The 18953-nt window shown below is 54.7% G+C and overlaps 1 protein-coding gene across 2 annotated transcripts in view; it reads right to left on the bottom strand.

Annotated features, from left to right (window-relative positions):
- MYH9 (myosin heavy chain 9) overlaps window positions 1-18953 on the bottom strand; it is a 92443-nt gene that overhangs the window by 49210 nt on the left and 24280 nt on the right. Inside the window, exons 2-3 of one of the 2 annotated variants that reach the window (XM_040490927.1) lie at window positions 11862-12213; window positions 6144-6300 (exon numbers count right to left, since the gene is read on the bottom strand). In XM_040490927.1, coding sequence (XP_040346861.1) covers window positions 6144-6300; window positions 11862-12194 — 490 coding nt within the window. In that variant the 5' untranslated portion in view covers window positions 12195-12213. Of the gene's footprint in view, window positions 1-6143; window positions 6301-11861; window positions 12214-18953 lie in introns of those variants that run through there. The other variant, XM_040490928.1, reaches the window with a different exon arrangement.

Here is an 18953-nt window from a genome sequence, read left to right as displayed (position 1 = left end):
CAGCACTGCTGAAAAGAGCCACCTCTGAGTGCACAAGGTTTTCCTGAAGCCCCGCCGAAGCCATGTCGACCCGCGGGCCTCCGGCTGCCCGCTGGGGGCCACGGACAAGACGGGCCAAGTCAGAGACCATGTCTGCCCGCGCACGCCTGTGTGCTCTGCGGCCGCTGCTGGGAAGGTGGCTTTGACGAGTCACTTCCTATGCACACTGCTACCAGAGCCTGAACTCCCCCGAGTTGCTCTCGGAGGAGATTAAGAAGCCTGCCCTGGAGCGAGCATTTGGCGATCACCTCCGTTAAGCGAGTGGGAGTGTGGAGGGAAAGAATGCAGGACGTGGAGGGCAGAGACGGTGAAGTCAAAAACTGATTGCAGGCCAGGCCCCTTGTCTCATCCCCGCAAACCCCCCCCCCCGGCCCCCCACGTACGCTTTCGTTGAGCCAAGAGGCAGACAAGAGGAGGAAGGCTCAGCGACAGCGGTCCCCCATCAGTCAGGAACCCAAATCGAGGGCAACCCCAGCCACTCTTCTCCACACCACACCTCTGGCTGACAAGACAAGTTCCTCCTAAAGCTGAGGCTGCTGGCGTGGGTGACCCGTGCCGCGTCTTGTGTCAAAGCCGCTCCCACCAGCCCTGCAGCCCTAAGGCGAGGCGAGGCTCCCTGCTCTGTGCTAGGCTCTCTCCCTCCTCCTCAAGTTCATTCACCTGCCTCTCGGGACCTCCTCCAGGTGGGCCCAAGTCTGGTGCACAGAGACCACCTGCGGGCAGGGGGCACGCGCCCGTGGGGAAGGCAACCACACGTGGGCACTCGGGGCCTGGCCCCAGACCTCCCTGCGGCTGGCGGGGGCCTCTGCGTGCACGGTAGTGCTTCTCTGGCAGGGCCCGAGCCCCCTGGCCGGCACATTCCTGCTTAAGTGGAGTCGTCCCATCTGTGGTTTCCTCGGCCGCCTGTCCCGGTGCGTGTGTTCACGGTCATGTTTCCCCGTCCCCGCGAAGCACTTCCCCAGCGCCTCCCCCGCTTGGCGCTTTTTTCCCTCAGAAAGGCCTCGGAAAGCAGAGAGTTCAACAGCAGCAGTTGGCAGAGAGAGTGTGGAGAAGGAACGAGGGCCTCCAGCCAGCCAGACACACAGAAGTCCTCCAAATGCCAGCCAGAGGGCGAGGGGCAATGGTGCCCCTGGGGGACAGGCACCGGGACGGGGGGGACGGAATCAGGAGGCCCTGGTCTCTGGCGCTGACTGGGCAAGTCAGTTAGCATTCATCTCTGGGCCTGTCCCTTCACCGGTGAATTACAGGGATCACACTCACATACGAAGACAGCGCTAGAATTCCACCCCTGGGTCACCCCGGAGGTCAGTCTGCCGCCGAGGGCGCTCGGACACCCGCCGGACACTCTGAGCAGCTGCTGGGGCACCAGCCGCTTCTCCGGGCAGCTTCTGCTGAGACGCAGAGGTGGGATTAGCCCAGAGCAAAGGGTTAAATAGTTCTCAGATTAGTTTAGGCCTGGAAGGAAAGCAGACCCCACTGCCACTCCCCCAGACACGCTGGGAGCTCATTAAAATACCATGAAGTCACCGAAAGCGAACCGGACCTGGCATTCTACCTAATCGGCACAGAAGAGGTTTTCTGCTTTCGCTGGGGAGAGAGCTGCGCTCAAGTCAGATCCTTTCACTGGTCGGTTCTCCCCTAAGAACACGCACACAGCCTGACCCCCAGAGGGAGAGCCCGGAACGCCAGGTCCTGCCGGGAGCCCGGGGTGCCATTTCCCAACCCCATGGCGCCTTCAACAGGCCACGTGCTGCTCCTGCCCCGGGACGTGCCCTCATGCCCCACAGCGTTATCACCTGCCCAGCAAGGGGTTCATGCTCTCGTCCAGCGGCCCTTTACGGAATCCCGAGGACCAAGGACCGGCTCAATCCCTGAGGCAGGAAGAACCCATTCATGGCCACGGCAACATACGTGGAAAAGAAGCCAGGGTTGGGAGGGTGAACCGACCAAGTCACCGCAACTTTAACTAAACCCAAGGTCGAGGCTTAAAACAAACAGAACTGCCAGGCACGTCTGGGCTACACTGTAACCACTTGTTGACGCACACCTGCCAGCCTTTCTGCAGGAGCCTGCCTCCCCGGTCCCTCCCCGACCACCCCAGGCCTGGGTGGCCACACCTTCCCCTGAACTCCCAGGGCACCTGCTGCAGCCGCGCAATCGACACAGTGGCAGCTTGTCTTCTCCTACAGCCACGGCCCCAGATGTCTGCATGCAAACACGTCCCATCCCTCCGCCTGGACTGCCAGGGTCTCCAGTGCCAGAGTAATGCACTAAACCTCTTGGTATTCCGGCACTTTCTACCTCCTCTCTCCACAGACTAATCCCGGGTGCCAAAGGCTGCCATGCCCCATCCTGTGCCCACGGCAGACAGCACTAATCAATCCCAGCAGCATCCCTTGGCATTGAGTCTTGGATCCTTGGCAAGGCGGAGGCACTACTGACCCACGGAAGCCGACACTCAATAAAACCACTCTGCAGGGCTCAGTCCGGTGGTTCCCAAGTGCAGGCAGTTTTGCCCCCCAGGGAACATTTAGTAGCAAAGTCTGGGGGCCTTTCTGGTTGTCACAATGGAGAGGGAGGGTGCCGCTGACATTTAGTACAAAGGGGCCAGGTTGCTGCTAGACATCTACAATGCACAGAACCAGCCCCCTACCCCCAGCAGAGAATCATCCGGCCCCAAAGTCAAGAGTTGCCAAGTTTGGGAAGCCCTGGCTCACTCTGACAAATAGGTAGGGTGACCATAGAATTTATCGCCCAAACTGGGCTGCTCTTGAAAGTGAAAATGGACACCACTAATACTAACTGCGGGACAAGAGGCATACGTTAGGACTGAGGCAAACCAGAGCGTTTAAGAGATGAAAGGCAGGGAGGTCCCGGGAACAGGCAAAGAGCTCATCTCATAAAAGTCCCCAGAGAAAGCCACCAACTACCCTATTTGGCAGAATAAATGCTAGTATGTCATAAGCCACAGGCAGCTCAGGGAGGAAACCTTTTTCTAGTTCCTGTTTAGGGAAAAAGCAGAAAAGGAACTATCTGGCTGTGCCTTTTAAGAGGTGAGTAGCCGAGAACAACCCTGTTTTCCCCCAAAGCCAGTGCCAAGGAGCTCATCTCAGAGCCCGCTGACCCCGAAGTACCACTGTCCATAACTGAGTCCTGTTAAGTAACTTCCTCTCTGCTCCAAGAACAAGAGACCTGTGGCTAACTGCTTGGCAGGTCAGCTGTGCCCAGCGAGAAGGGACTCGGAAATATTCTCAGTGGGTCACCGTGGGGGCTCGGGGCTGCAGCAAGTCCAGCATCACGCAGAAGGTGAGGGAAAACCTCTCAGACGGAGGGTTAGAAATTATGTGGGCCTGAACTCCTGCAGATCGTTAAAAAGAAGCACCAAGGCCCCTGTCTTCCTGGGCCCGCAGTGGATTGGCATCCCTGGTCTCCAAAGGATGAAACGCCCACCCACGTGCTCTCGTAATTTGGGAAGCCCCTCGCTTCCTAGCAAGACCATTCCGTTAGGGCCAAAGCTTCCCGGTCAACATGAAGGAAAGCTCCAGCCTCCTGGATATCCCTTTCTGTTTTTCAATTATCTCCAACCTATGGAGCTGACTTGTGCTCCTCAATTTTTTTTTATTGCTGGATAAAAATTGGGCAAATCTCTTTAGGAAGGAGTCACGCAAGACATGGGAAGAAAGGCTGGGAGTCCAGTTCTAAGGACCCCCAGCTGCTGGTGCCATGTTCCACATCATGACATTGCCCTTGCCACAATGGCTTGCCCGAAAGTAAAGGAAGGCCACATGCTAGAAAACCATTCAAATCCAGGATCCGAGTGTGGGAATGTGCCCTAATTCAGCAACGCAGAGCTCAGGAAGACTCTGGGGTGAACTTGCACTGGGCCAATTAAGACAGCTAGGAGAAAACTGACTCATAACCTCTAGAGACACAGACTCAGGCTCTTCTGGAATCTCACAGAATGTTCTCCCACCAGACTGCTTTAGTTAGCACTTTAAAACAGACATCCCACTTTAAAAGTAATGGGCTGGTTTCCCCAAGAAATGTTCATCGATGTAAACATGAGCCAAAGGCTAGGCCAGACTCGTACATGCTGCAGAATGCATTGAACTTGGCAACGAAATGCCTTCCCCACAACAACTACGTGAACGACATGAGACAGACCCACGGGCCGCCCCTTCAAACCGCCATGCCACAGATAAAGCTGCTAATTCAGCAAAGTTCTCTATCACTGCTGCCCAGCTTCGTGGCCAAGTTTAAAGGAAACAGGCAGGCGCGTGTATTCGGATTTGGAAAAGCACTATCAGTATGAGGTTTGGGAATACAGCCCGGCCTGGAAGTCGGGCTTGACTCCGAATGACATTGACATGCCGCCATAGGCCAAGCACCTGGCTAAGCTCGAGAATATAAAGGCAACATGGGCCCTGTCTGTGTCTAGGAGGGAAAAACAAGTCTGTGAGCACCTAAGTCAAATGAAGTATCACCAAATCTAGTCCAGACATCCTCCCTGGAGGGCAGGAATGCCTCAGTCTGGTCTTTCACAAGGGAGTAGGGACTTGCCTGGCACTACAGGCAGCTGGCATGGGCCAGGCGGCCTGAAGCAGAAAGGCCTGGTAGAGAAACGGATGAGGTCCCCGTAGCAGGAAAGTCACAGGCAGTGGAAAGCCGATGACAAAGGGCACTGCATGCTGCTGGCGGGTTGCAGAGTTACCTCTGGGGCCACGGAGGAGCCTTTTCGAGACTTTTGAAGATTTTGAATCAGGGGGTCTGATCAGATATGCATTCTAGAAAGATGACCCTCTGTCAAAAGCAGAGGGAGGGCTCTATTAAGAGTGAAGGTTAAGAGGTCACAGCAACAGTGCAGGCAAAACCCTGCAGAGGCCATAACTGAGGTCAGGGCCAAGGGACGAAAGAGGGGAAAGGGGGTCGTAAATATGAAGAGATAAAACCCATAGAAAGTGCTAGTGGACTTGAGAAAAGGAGGGAGAAAGAGAGAGAGGAGAGCAGAGGAACCGCTGGGCGCGGGTGGCCGGGTAGACGGAGAAATGGCAGCCAGGAGCAAAGGGCCAGCATCAATCAGGCGACGGTTCCGATCCTCTCCCAGAATGTGCCGGTCAAGGCGCTCAACTGGATGGGTCTGTCATCCAGAGGAACAGCTGAGCAAGCGGTGAGACCGTGAGGAACACCGATGCGCGGAGGGGGGGCCACAGATCAGGAGAAGCAGAGAGAGGGTCACACAGGAAGGAAGGGCTGTCACAAGGGCCGGTCAAGATTGTCCAACACTGGGGAGAGGTTAGGTAAGATGAGAACACGCGAGAGCTGTGGAAACAGCAACACAGGGAGGGTAACCTTTGTCAGAGTGGAGAAGTGCTGGGGCCAGCGGGGTGTGGTACTTCCTCTCTCATGTTCCAGTGTGAGAAGACAGAGAGTGGACACAAGCTGGGGGGGGGGGTGCAGAATCCAAGAGAGACTTAGTGTCTGTTTCTTAAAGATAAGAAAAAGTTAAGGGGCACCTGGGTAGCTTGGTCAGTTAAGCGTCCAACTCTGGGCTTTGGCTCAGGTCATGATCTCACAGTTCGTGAGTTCGAGCCCCGCGTCGGGCTCCGCGCTGTCAGTGCGGAGCCTGCTGGGGATTCTCTCTCTCCCTCTCTCTCTGCCCCTTCCCTGCTCATGCTTCCTCTCTCTCCCTGTCAAAATAAATAAATAAACTTTAAAAAAAAGAAAAGAAAAGAAAAACTCAAGTGCGTTTCCAGATTGTGAGGAAGCAACAAGAGAAAAGACATGAAAAACGAGGAGGAAAAAGGAGTACCTGGTAGAAGAAGGGAGACTGGCACAGAGGATCTTGACAAGAATAAGAAATTGCGATAACTAGGAACTCTATTTTTAGAGCTTCTAGAATGTTCTCTCAACATATAAACATGCCCTTTGATAGCCACTGGCCTCGGCTCTCACACTGGCTCAGAGACCTCCACGATGCACTGTGCCATCACCAACGCCAATCCAGGCCCTAGATCCCTGTGACCGTGAATGTGGATGAGCACCTGCAAGGGTGTCCACGAGGCTGCACATGAAGACTGAGCCACAGGGAAGGTCAAGGCACTCACCTTGCATCATACTCCTGTAGGCAGTGTCTGTGATGGCATAGATGTGGGGGGGCATCTCGTGCCTCTTCTTGCCCTTGTACATTTCCACGATCTCCTCAGAGTAGATGGGCAGGTTCTTATAAGGATTGATGACCACACAGAACAGGCCTGAATAGGTCTAAAGGAAAGAGCAGCAAACAGGAAAGGGTTAGGCAGTCTTGATTCTCAAGGGGGTACAAATTGGGTGGCAAAGTTATCTGCCACCAAGGCCCGGATTCGGGCTGCTGTGAAGGCACCCCGGGACGCCCTAACTCTCTGTGCCGCGCCCTGCCAGGCCCGCTGCGGGGGCACGGGCGCCGGCACCATCTCTGCTCACTCAGCAAGGGTGCTCCCCCGACGGCGTGACCGCTGCCAGCTCTGTGCGCCAACGAGCAGGTGCCTCGGGCAAGAGCCATGGCAAGCTACGCAGACGGTACAAGTCCAGTGACAAAACTCAGATCCAGGGACAATAAGAGATGTGTCTGCCGTCACGAGATGCACAGAGAGAAAAGAACCGGGCTGCAGCAAAAGCAAACTGTGCAGAAACACAACGTATTCCGCCCTCAAGGACTCTCGGGGAGACAGGCAAGCCTACACTTTTCCAGCATCGGGAAAACCCCGACCAGACCTTTTGTGGGCTAGTATATCGCTGACAGCTCTCCCTCTCGAATCGTCTAGAGACATTCACGTGAGCATCCCTCAAAAACTCGACCATTTTCATGTCCCCCGTGAGCCTTCTCAACGTTTATTTATTTTTGGGACAGAGAGAGACAGAGCATGAACGGGGGAGGGGCAGAGAGAGAGGGAGACACAGAACCAGAAACAGGCTCCAGGCTCTGAACCATCAGCCCAGAGCCTGACGCGGGGCTCGAACTCACAGACGGTGAGATCGTGACCTGGCTGAAGTCGGACGCTTAACCGACTGCGCCCCCCGGGCCCCCCCCCCCCCCCCCCCGTGAGCCTTCTCCAAGACTCAAGTCTTCTCAGAAGGGGGAGCCCGATTAGCCAACACCCTTCACGTGAGGCACCCAAAAATACACCCAATACTCCAAGTCTGACCTGATGGGATTAAAATCCGACCCCAGAGTCAGCCGTCCTGAGTTCAAATCCCAGCAAGGGCCAAATTTCTTAACCGCCCTCTCCCTCTATTTCTCAATCTGTAAAGTGGGGACAGCCGGACTCTATGCCTCCCTGAGCAGTTTTCAGGATTGGCACGCACCCAGGACAGCCTTGGAGAAGAGCTCTGAGAAGGTCAGGAAAGCAGGGTCCAGTGGCAACTGGCCAGACAGCTCTGTCTTTCTTCAGGGGCTTAAGGTAAATTCGTGTTAACTTGTGACTACTAATTCTTTTTCTAATAACCTGCTCCTTTGTCTTCCAAGATCTGTCTCCCGGGCCAAAAAAAAAAAAAAAAAAAAAAGACAGACTCCGAACAAGTTGGGCATGACTCCTGAAGCCACCCAGGTGGTAGGTGCTCAGATGGGGGTGGGTACGCAGCCCAAACCCCCTCTTCCGAGGACAACACACCAGAGTTCCAGAAGCAGCCACGCAAAGCTGTGATTCACACACACCTGCAGCCCTGACTCTGTTGAGTGACAGCTGAAAGCCATGAAGCAGTTAACCGCAAAGCTGGGAGCAGCCCTTGGTGTCCCCCTCCCCCTCCCCCTCCCCCTCCCCAGGCCAGACCTCCCTGGTCAGAGGCCAGTTCTCTGAACTCCTATCTTTTTGTTTTCCTCATTACAAGTGGCCTCCACCCTCACTGTCCACGGCTGTGCCCCTCGGTCCAATAGCAGCCAACACCCACAGGGCACTGTGCTATGTGTCAACCCAGCCCCATCCCGCCCTGCCCTCTCCGCTCCTGCCAAAACGGAAGATGGGTCTTGTGGCTGAACCCCAAGACAGGTTCCACACGGGAACTAGTCGCAAGGACAAAGCCCTTTCCAGCTGCGGCCAAGGGCTATGGCACGTGGACTTTCCAAACAGAAGTTAAAGACTCAAAGCAGAGTTCCAGGAGAGCCTGGGTGGCTCCGTCGGTTAAGCCTTCGCCTCTTGATTTCGGCTCAGGTCATGATCCCAGGGTCGCGGGATCGATCGAGCCCCGTGTCAGGCTCCCGCAGAGCATGGCGTCTTGCTTAAGACTCTCAGTCTCCCTGCCTCTGCTCCTCTCCTGCCGGTGCACAGGCTGGCTCACTCTCTCCCAGATAAGATGAAAATAAAAGCGGAGCTCCAGAGGGACCCAGTAACCCACAGTGGTCTGCAGGCCGAAGAGCTGCCAAGTTTGGAAAGGACCAAGTGCATCTGGCTGCCTCTTCTGTTTGGAGGTGGGGACTCGGGGCCCTCAATTTTCTTTCTTCCTGGGATAATCAGTCATTTGTTTTCCCTCCAACGACTCTTTCACAAGGGACCAGGAAAGCTCCGAAGCAGAGAAGGCCACACGTGGTGTGGGCCACCTGCAGCGCGGGTATCACAGGAAGATAAGAGGAAAGCAGGGGACTTCTGGTTTTTCCTCCATGGGACTGTCGGGCCAGGATGAGATAAGGCCAGGGAGCAGTGAGGTCATCCCAGGAGCTCAGAAACAATTGAGCTCTGTTCCTGGGGTTTGAGAAAAACCACACTCTAGGAACTCGGCCCGATGAAAGCCAAGGACACATGGCCACACTTTTAGGGCGTGCCTCCGAGCCAGATGTTTGCAAACAGCTGGTCATGACAGCAGAAGGGGACCCGGGGTTCCCGGGACAAGGCTTTCTGACAGCTGGGTGGGCAGATGGTCCTGTGGACGGTTCTCTCCGGAGACCTTCAAAGTTCTCTGGGCTAATCCCATCAAACCAGCAGCCGTGAGCCCAGCAGCTCAGGTGGGAGGAAGGAGCCCTGATGGCGAGCCTCCCTCTCGATGCTTGCGGAGGCACGGACACCGAGCAAGTGGCTTTGCTCCCACATGGCTACGCCAGGAAGCTGCTCCATTCACGGGCCACAGAGGCTCTTTGTGCCCAGCCGCCCCCTGTCCCGGGGCCTCACCCCCCAAGGAAACAGACAGAGCAGCTGTGCACAGGATTAGCCACGCCGCCCACAATGCCAGGCGAACACGCTGCACAAAGGCTCCCCGGTCGCAATTTGGAGCGTCGTGTGCAGAGAGGTTGACTGTGAATGAGGCAGCATCCCCTGCCCAGCGGCTCCGATCCCCCCACAGCTCTGCACCTGCTGGGGTCCCCATTAGGGCGACCGACTGCGGAGACAATGGACTTCTCTTCCGGGGAGGATGCTTAGGAAGAGGCTGGTCTGAGGCACACAGGAGGCAACAGAAACAGGAGTGAACGCCTCCAACCAAAGAGTCCTGCCTGCCTCCAGAGGGAAACCCACGCTAGCGGAGGAGAAACGAAGCAACCATCATTGAACCCGCTTTAATAATATTTCCCTTTGTGGGACAGAAGACTGAAGCCAGCTAAGGCAGGCGAGCGCAGGCCCCGCCCCCCTGATGTGTGTCGCACTCGGCAAATCCCTAGCAGGACACAAGCTGAACAGAGACCCCCAGCAAAGGCCACGCAGAGGAACAGCTACCTTCACTTAGAACAAACGGCAGCAGCGGCACGGTCCGGACCCTGCCGTGAGCCAGGTGCTGGCTGGCGTTCACACACTCATGAGTCCTCGCCTGCGAGGAAGTGGGGTTCCTCGTAGCCGCGGCGTGTGGTGGGGGAGGGATCTGAACCAGGACCTGGAGGCCCCAAGTGCCGTGACCTTCATCGCCCTGCTTCACCAAGCAGAGCCTGTGTCAGCTTAGGGGCACAGCAGAGTGGGCACGATCTGCTGTGGAGCCTGCCTGGGGGGCGTCCCACTCTCAGACAATAGGACTTGGCTCCCAGCTGCCCCAGCAGACAAACGATGCTTTCTCAGAGGCCCCTTGTTTTTCTACCAGTCGCCAATTCTGAATTCCAGTGGTTAATATCCTTAGGGACAGGGGCTTTTAATTCTGTCTATACGACATTCTCACCAAGGAAAAGATAGCTGAGCTGAGGGTCAAAAAACCCCGAGCTCCAGTCTCAGGATGCATGATCCTGCACTGGGCCCTTGCCCCCTCTAGGCCTCAGTTCTCCTCACCTGCCATATCAGCAGGTTGGGCTAAGCTGGCCTACAAAGGACTTTTCCAAGAAGACGGTTCTGTGTATTTCCTTTCTGGTAGCTCCTGACTAATCAGGCCCATCCCCAAGGGGTGGTCTTCAACGGCAGGACATTAAGAACTTCATTATCATGGACCAATTTAGCAATCGGCAAGGTAACAGAGCCCCGGCATGCGGCTGGCCCGGTCAGAACTCCTGGGCAATCAATCCAAGAGGTTTGGGACTTCACAGAGGACTCTGGCACGTGGCACTCGGAAGTAGCAGTCCAGGATGGCAGGGCAAGTGCCCTGTGGAAACATGTGCTGAGGTCACCCTGAAACTGTATAGAAAACAAAATGGCCGACTCTGTGGGGGCCACTCGCCATCCGTGTGCCAGGAGGAGCCCAGCACCTCCTTGTATTGCGTATATGATCATGAGCTGACCCCTGGGTCTGAGGCTTGGGCTTCCCATCTATGAAATGAGAGGGTGGTAAGCATCTCGAGATGTTTTCTTCCTCCAATTCAAACAGAGTTTTGAGAACTGTTTCATTCAGCTCCAAGACCAAGAAGGCCAAGGTAAACATAACAACATACCTAAACAAGGAGCTATTTTAGGAATAAGAGCCAGGTAGTTCTTCCCTACCTGGGACAAAACTAGAAGGAAATACCTGGGACACTGAACAGAAGAAATAAGAAATTAGCAATAACTTTTGTGACCCTAAGACTGAAAGACCTTGCAGCCTATTACACAGGAGACGGGAAAACGCTATGGCGAGGAGCTGTCTCTGTGCACAGGTAGCCCTGCTAAGCCAGAAGAAAGAGGGTGGCTCAGTTGGTTAAGCAACTGACTTCGGCTCAGGTCACGATCTCACGGTTTGTGGGTTCGAGCCCCGCGTCAGGCTCTGTAACTGACAGCTCAGAGCCTGGAGCCTGCTTGGGATTCTGTGTCTCCTCTCTCTGTTCCTCCCCTGCTAGTTCTCTGTCTCTCTCTGTCTGTCAAAAATAAATAAGCGTTAAAAAAAAAAAGAGAGAGAAGGGACGGCGCCTTCTCTGCACGCCCCGGGCCCTTTACACGTGCTGTTCTCTGGACGCTAAGCCTGGCAGGGCAGGGGCACCGCCAAGCGGCACGGACCAAAGGTTCAAGTCCTCATCGCCGCTCAAAGCACACTCCCCAGGGAACTAAGCCACACCCACAGGCCTCTAAAAAGAACAAGATGGTGGAGGTTCCAAAATGAGAGTGAGCAAACGGGGAGGGGGAAGGGGACCAGGAGGTGCAGGAGGAAGGAGCAGGGCGGGAGACCAGGGCATGGCAGTGCCTTGCTTTAGAAGGAACTATCCTTCCTGTCCCCACCGAGACTGAGGACCAAGGCCCGTGGGTGGGCCCCCACACATATACATCATGATGTTCTCCCTATGTGTGGTCTCAAACAGGCTTCCTGTCGTGTTTCGGGGTACGTGAAAAGGTGAAATAATGCCGCGACAACATTCCATTAGGATGTTCGCGTGCCAAAGCTGGAGGATGTCACCGCAGCTTTCTTCAAGACCCCCAACGCTCCAGGACAGACCCGGGCCTCCCGCGCCCCCTGCGCCCTGGGCCCGGCCCCGCACTCACGTAGATTAGCCCTGAGTAGTAACGCTCCTTGAGATTGTGCAGCACCGATGCTTCGTTGAGGCACGTGAGCTCGGCCATGTCCTCCACCTTGGAGAACTTGGGTGGGTTCATCTTCTGGATGTCATCCTTGTTCACTTTCACCTTCTTCCCGTTTTCCACCAGCTCCACGATGGCCTCCTCGCCCACCTCTTCCTTGAGGCTGGCGGGCTCAAAGCCACTCTTGTCAGAAGGCACCCAGACCAGCTTCTTAGCCGCCCAGTCGGCCTGGGCCAACGGGTTATTGATGAAGTTTTTATCCACATAGAGATACTTATCAGCAGCTTGCTGAGCCATGGTGACTTACAGCCAGGACCTGCGGGACAAACAAGGACAAAATGTCAGGTACAAGCCACATCAGCCACATGAGGAGCGCTGAGCACCTCCTAGCTTTGCAAACGGCACGGCATTAGAGCAGAGCAAAACCTCTGCAACTGGGAGGCACTGGGACAAAGATGTACATGACGGAAAAAACAGGTTGTCAGAGATCTTGCGAGAAACCAACGGTAAGGTATATCCTAGGATCCAGCCACAACCAAACAAATCTATAAACGACCGCCGTGCCGGATGACGAGTGTAATTTGAGTCTCAAAGACAGATGCCACCATAGTCACTGTGCTATACCTGCCGAGGCAGGAAAGTGACCACGCAGCTCAAGAGGACCTCCCGCGAAAACAAGTTTCCCAGTAGCCCCCCAAAAAGGCAAAAAGTGCGACCGCACGTAATGGAAGTTGTCCGTTCAAAAAACTTTTTATTTCACGGAGTTCCACCAAGAGGGAAAAAAAACACAAAAAAAAAAAAAAAAAAAACATGTGGCCAAGAGATGTTAATTCCATCTTGATAATACAGCCCAAAGAGATCAGGGGAGAAGAAAAGTCGGGCTCCGGGAAATATCATGAGCAGCGAGAGCACCTCCCTCCCGGGGCACTAACGCGGAAAGCACCCCTCACCATTTGTGTCCAGGAGAACTGAGGCACATGTGTGTCTTTTTTTTTTTTAAACTCATTTGCAAAATAAAGATGAAACAATAGCCCCTCACACCGGTGTGGCTTAATGGTTTATGAAATGCTTTCGCACGCCCTTTGCTGTCTCCAAAGATCCTCGTCATAACGCTGCAGAGTGGGTAAGACATGTGCTTCAGCCCATTTTACAGATGAGGATCCGGGAGCTTCCTGGAGGTTCAGGGGCTTGTCGCCCAGGGAGGACTCAGGACTCCCGGTCCCGTGGCCTTTCCACGGTTACCGCAGTGCGTATTCCTGCTCACAGGCTCAGGCTGGGGCCCTCAGGACTCTGAACGCAGGACTCCGAAACCGTGGGCCGAGATAGAGCCAGCCCACAGCCACCAGGGGAGCAGCCCAGAAGCTCACTGCCCAGCTCACAACGCAGGAAAGCCTTTCCCTTGTGAGGTCAAGGCCCCCTCCCCAGGCTGGAGGTTTGGGACAGAGAGAACAAAAGGAAAAGTCTGGGCCGCCCAGGCCTTATCTGGGCTCGTTAAATGCTTTCCAGATCAAGACTAAGGGGCTCCCCTGGACACGCTCCAGGAAAAGGGTTGTTTTCCAGGAAATCTGCTCTCTTCCCAGCCCCCACAGGAGGGAAGGCAAGTCCAAGGAACAGAGCCTGGCAGCCTCCCCCAGCAACCCCAGCCGGTGGCTTTGTTTACATTCCCAGCCAAGCAAACCCCTGCGGCCCCTCTTGGGGGACCAGGGGCATCATCCACCTGCAAGGACCACCCCCTGAGAGAACGCAGGGCCCAGAGCCAGGCAGCAGTCCACAAGGCAGGAAGGGACGGCCTGGCCTCATCTTCCATGTGGGGCTGGGGTCTAGGCCGCCTGCACACCCCAGCCTCACCAGCTTAGTTCCGGCTGTCCCGGTTCCCACACTGGCCAGGCCATTCAAGCAAATCGGAGGCTTCCCTCTGCCAGAGTAAACATCAGCTGTCCTGTCCCTCTGTGCCATCCATCTGACCACTGGCCAGGTAGCCTCCCCAGTCTCAGGACCCAGGCTCCCGAAGCCAGTCTCCCCCTCATGCCACTGCCCTGCCCGAGGACTGGCAAGGACCACAGAGCACACGGCTTCGCGGGCTGCTGGGTCTCAACCTTTTTGCAAAGTTCAAACCAAAAATGGACAAGACAATCTCCTATCAATACGTAAGAAGGATTCACTTGAACCCTGTCCCCCCAAATCCTAAGTCTGCTGCTGGTTAAGAGTTCTCCTAACCCAGCCCAGGGAAGACACCCGAGGATATCTATCACATGCCCTCTTATGAGATCCCTCCAAGAGAAGAAGGGAAAGGGGGACAGTCATTAGGTCCCTGACCTACCAACATCAACCTCGCATCACCATCAATCGCTCTGCAAAAGAGCTTTTATTATCCCCAATTTATAAATGAGGAAACGGGCTCCAAGAGGGCCAGTGACTTGCCTACTGTCCCCCCTTCCAGTCATGGGTCCACCAGGCCCCCCGGCCTGGGGTCTCCTTAGCACGCTTGTGCCTAGGGTCCCACGGAAGAAGTCGGGCTGGCGTTGAAGCTGGATCGATCGGTAAGTTGAGTGGGACACGGGGCGTGTGGGGGAATACATTCCACAGCGGTCAACACACAGTTACTGGGCTCTACCAGGCAAGGCAGGGAGGCTGAGGGAGCCTTCCCTGTGTGGACCACGTGACCAGTCCAAAAGCAGGGCGCACTAGAACTGTTACATTCTTGCCCTCCTGGTCTTCCACCGGTGCGTGTGCACTGGCCGGCCATGAACATGGCAGCCGCTGGCAGGGGACCACTCCACCTGGCCCCTCATTCTGCCCTACCTTCAGGCCTCAGTGGGAGGGAAGGGGGCGCTTACGGGGCAGCACTGTCTACCCCCAATGGCCACCAGAGACCTGGAGGCCAAGCCGCACTTCCTATAAGAGAGGGGGGCACGCTGTGACCGCCTCAGAGCTAGACCAACACAGGGGGCTGCCCCTCTCTGCCTCTGGGGGTGCCGAGTACACAGGTGGGCACCCTATATGTAGGTGGGCCTCCGTGCCCCTCTCTGAGCAGAACTTTCATGAAACGCAGCTGAGCCCTGTTTGGCCAGGCCGGGGACAGAGCCATTTGGTGTCACTGCTCTGCTGGAGTGATGTGGGTCAGCAGCAGTGCCAAGGTCAATACGCAGGTTGGATGGCGGCGGTGGGGGGCAGAGGTCACCACAAACAATGGGGTTTATTAAAGCCCTCCCGCCAGCGCAAACAAGAATATCCATATTCGGTGACCGCAGCTGAGCTCCAGTGCCCACCTGAGTCAGGTGAAGGCGCCCCCGGGTCCCAACAGGGCTGCCAGCGATGCACTCAGGGGATGGTCAACTCTAAGGGCACAGATGGACTAAGCCGTTAGTCAAGAGCTGTTAGAAATGAAGAGGGGAAAGAGAAAGAGAGAGAGAGAGAGAGAGAGAGACAAAGGGAAGGAGGATGAACAGAAGGAAGGAAGGGATGAAAAGGGGCATCAAAGAAGGGATGCTAGGGAGGCATGTGGCCACTTCTCCCCTCCCTAGCCTGGGACCATGCTGAGTGGCCCCTTTTGTAAAAACTATGCAAAATATAAAAGTTTCGAAAATAAAAGACAAATATCCCCATACATTCCTGAGATCCTCCACCCCCCCCCATCAGTTTGCCCTTTCTTTTTTTAATGTTTGTTTATTTTTGAGAGAGACGGACAGACAGAGTGAGTGAGGGAGGGGCAGAGACAGGGAGACACAGAATCCGAAGCAGGCTCCAGGCTCCGAGCCGTCAGCACAGAGCCCGACGCGGGGCTCGAACTCATGAATCATGAGATGATGACCTGAGCCGAAGTCGGACGCTCAACCACCTGAGCCACCCAGGCACCCCAGTTTTCTGTCTCTTTTATGGTCCTTCCAGTCCTTGTTCGTAGAAACACTTGAGACTTTTAATTATCACAGGCAGAGCACGGGGTTTCACGTTGTGGATTTTTCCCATTTACTATAACCACTTCCCCGCTGGGCCATTAGTTTCCTTGTTGATCATTTTCTCCAAACGCTTCATTTTCCAGGTGATGAGGCAGAGGCTCTGAGAGGGAAGTAATCCCACTTGGACACACAGCTGGGGAAGCGAGGACCCAAATTCAGGACTGCTGGCTGCAGGGCCTCCTTGAGAAGCACTGTTCATGGCTGCAGGATATTCCAAAGTGATTTTTTTTTTTTTTTTTTTTAAACCACCACGCACTAGGTTTTCTCCTTGTATGGTGGACCATCTTGAGATCAATTCCCAGAAGTGGAGTGACTGGAACAGGGGAACATCCAGGCATTGTTATGGCCCTGACAGGTACGACTCAAAATGTTTTCCCCCAGGGTCGACGGGCTCGGTCCCGTGACCAGCGTCCCCATGCGGCGGCCACCAAGCCAGCACTGGGAAAACTGTCTGCAGGAGTAAGGCCGGTGGTTCAGCTTGGGGAACCTCAGGAAATTCTGGAAATCTGTGGGACTCGCAGGCCAGCAAGGAGTTAAGGAAAAAGAAGGCAGCTTTCCCCATTGGAGATCAGATCCGGCAGAGGCCGGCCCTTTCCACACTGGCTTCCTGCGGGTGCCAGTACAACGCCAAGAAACCCAAGTAGTTGCCTTTTTAGGCCATAATCGAGAGGACACGACCAGAGGCTAAATTAGGACTCACAGGAAATGATGAAACCGAAAGTAAATAGGTTGACCAAAAACCTCTGCTTTCAACCCAAGTGGAATTCCTTGACTATCTGCCTTCTCCCCTTTCCCCTGAACACCCACTTGGACCTTTTTACTCTTTCCTTTTTTCCCAAGGACCCCCTCTCTCCCCCACCTTCCTGCCCTTTGCTTGGTTCTCTTTTTAGTTACTTGTCTACTTGTTTAAGAAAGGAAGGGCTAGCCCCTAAAAGACAGAATTTATTCTGCCGGGAGCTTCTCGATTCCTCGACAACGGGGTTTGTGTAAAGCCTTCCGTGGCCAGGTTCTAGGCCTAGGGCTTCAAGTTCTCCCAACCCGTCTCAAAGCTACCCTGTGTGACGGCCTGGGAATAAGCTCTCCATTTTCTCCATCCCCGCAGGTGAGGGAAATGAGGCCCACACCAGTCACAAAACCCAGGTTCAAACACAGACCCACTCGGCTTCCACCGCAACTGCCTTCCCTGTGAGCTCTCTGGTGCTGGCTAGAGAGAAAACAAACCGAGAACCCCCTGGTCAGTTACGCAAACCAGGGACACGGACGCCGATCCTGCCGACTGGAGGCTGCAAATCCCACCTCCTGGTGCTGGTCTGAAGCAGGAACGCGTCACAGTCCCCTCTTGAGCTGCTGGCACTAAAAGAAGGGTCAGGGGTCTGACCTTGGGTGAGCTATTTCCGTTCTCTGAGCCAAGGTTCCAGTTCAGAGACCCGGTGGGCTCAACTCAAACACTGAAAGCCTGTTCCAGGTTCATCACTGATGTTTTCAAGAAGGCCCCTCTGATCCTTTGTCCCCACCCCCACCCCAGAGGGCCCAGGTGAACATGTCCCTTTTCTTTGTTTTTATAGCCATTGCTTTGGAGTTAGTGAAACTATCAAGATGCCTGCGTTCCACTGTTACCAAAAGGCTCTACGAAGGCAGCTGCTGAAATGATAGAGAAATTGTCAAACCCCAGGGCTCCTGGGTGGCTTAGTCAGTTAAGCGCCCGACTCTTGATCTGGGCTCAGGTCACCATCTCACAGTTCGTGCATCGCCCGATTGCCCTGCAATCGATCGGGCTCTGTGCTGACAGAGCAGAGTGTGCTTGGGATTCTCTATCTCCCCCTGTCTCCCAAAAATAAATAAGCATCAAAAAAAGAGAGAAATCGTCAACCCCCGTAGATTTACTTATTCAATGAATCAATACATACTGAGGGTCTGTTTGCAAAAATATCATGACAAAGGTATAAAGGACCCAAGGAGTTTATAATGTAGTGGGATGACAGGACAGACACCCATGCCACTAGTTAAAGAGCCAACCTGGGCAATGCAGCCCGGACAAGGGGACCACAAGTGGACAAAAAGCAAGCGCTCTGGTTTCCTTCTGTCCTGCACGCTGCTGCACGACGGGCATCCGATACACAGATGTGCCGTATGGATGACGAGGAAGCATTTGTTCTGCGGCCTTGGGCGCATGCCACCTCTCTGACTCAACCGTGCATGCTGTCTTCCCTATCTATCGAGGCTGTTTAATTCAACGTACACTCCTTAAATGTGCACAACAATGGGGCAGGATGTCTGTCACTGTGGAACATTTGCTGCGGAGGGGGGGACCATGCAAACGGCCAGCTCCAACATGAGACTCGGTGGAGAAAGATGAAGGAACATGTAACTCGCTGCAGGAACAGAGAGGAAGGGGTCATTCCGCGGAAAACCCAAAGCACCAGGGAGTTCCATGGAAAGGATGGCATGTAAACTGGGTCTTAGGAGAGGGGACGAGAATTGGTGGGGGAGGGGAAGAGTTGGTAGAGAAGGATTCAAGCCCAGGGAGAAGAGGGGGCGGTCTTTCATAAACCGTAAAACGATGTGATCAGTTAAGGTAGGGCTCCCTAGCCTCAGCACCCTGAGCATTTGGGGCCACGTAAGCCTTTGTTGTGGGGGCTGTCCTGTGTATTGCAGGATGTTTAGCAGAGTCTCTGGCCTCTACCTTCTAGACGACAGTAGCAGTCTGCCCCTGGTTGTGACAACCAAAACTGTCTCCAGACATTGCCCAGGACGGGGGCTGGGGGAGCAAAACTGCCCCCAGTCGAGAACCACTGATTTAAGGGCGAGCTGCATGAGCCAAGGTTGCACGGAAGCCAAAGTTCTGCTTTGTAAATACTCTCTGGAGTCTGAAGTGGACACTTCTTAAAACAGAAGTCCCTAGTGAAAAGTGATTCCCAGGACCCAAACGATGACCACTATGGATGGCACGGTCACCAAGGACTGACTGCCCTTGTAATACACTGTATTTTAAGGGATCTGACCTGACTGAACGCATTACTGGACTATACTCTAAAAATTCCCGAATGTCAAGAAAAGAAAGAAAGAAAGAAAGAAAGAAAGAAAGAAAGAAAGAAAGAAA

The sequence above is a fragment of the Herpailurus yagouaroundi genome, unplaced genomic scaffold (genome assembly GCF_014898765.1).
Source record: "Herpailurus yagouaroundi ecotype Mexico unplaced genomic scaffold, PumYag 182, whole genome shotgun sequence".
NCBI classification, from domain to species: Eukaryota; Metazoa; Chordata; class Mammalia; order Carnivora; family Felidae; genus Herpailurus; species Herpailurus yagouaroundi.
The sequence above is the reverse complement of the archived record's forward strand: the minus strand, read 5'-3'. Positions and strand labels throughout refer to the sequence as shown.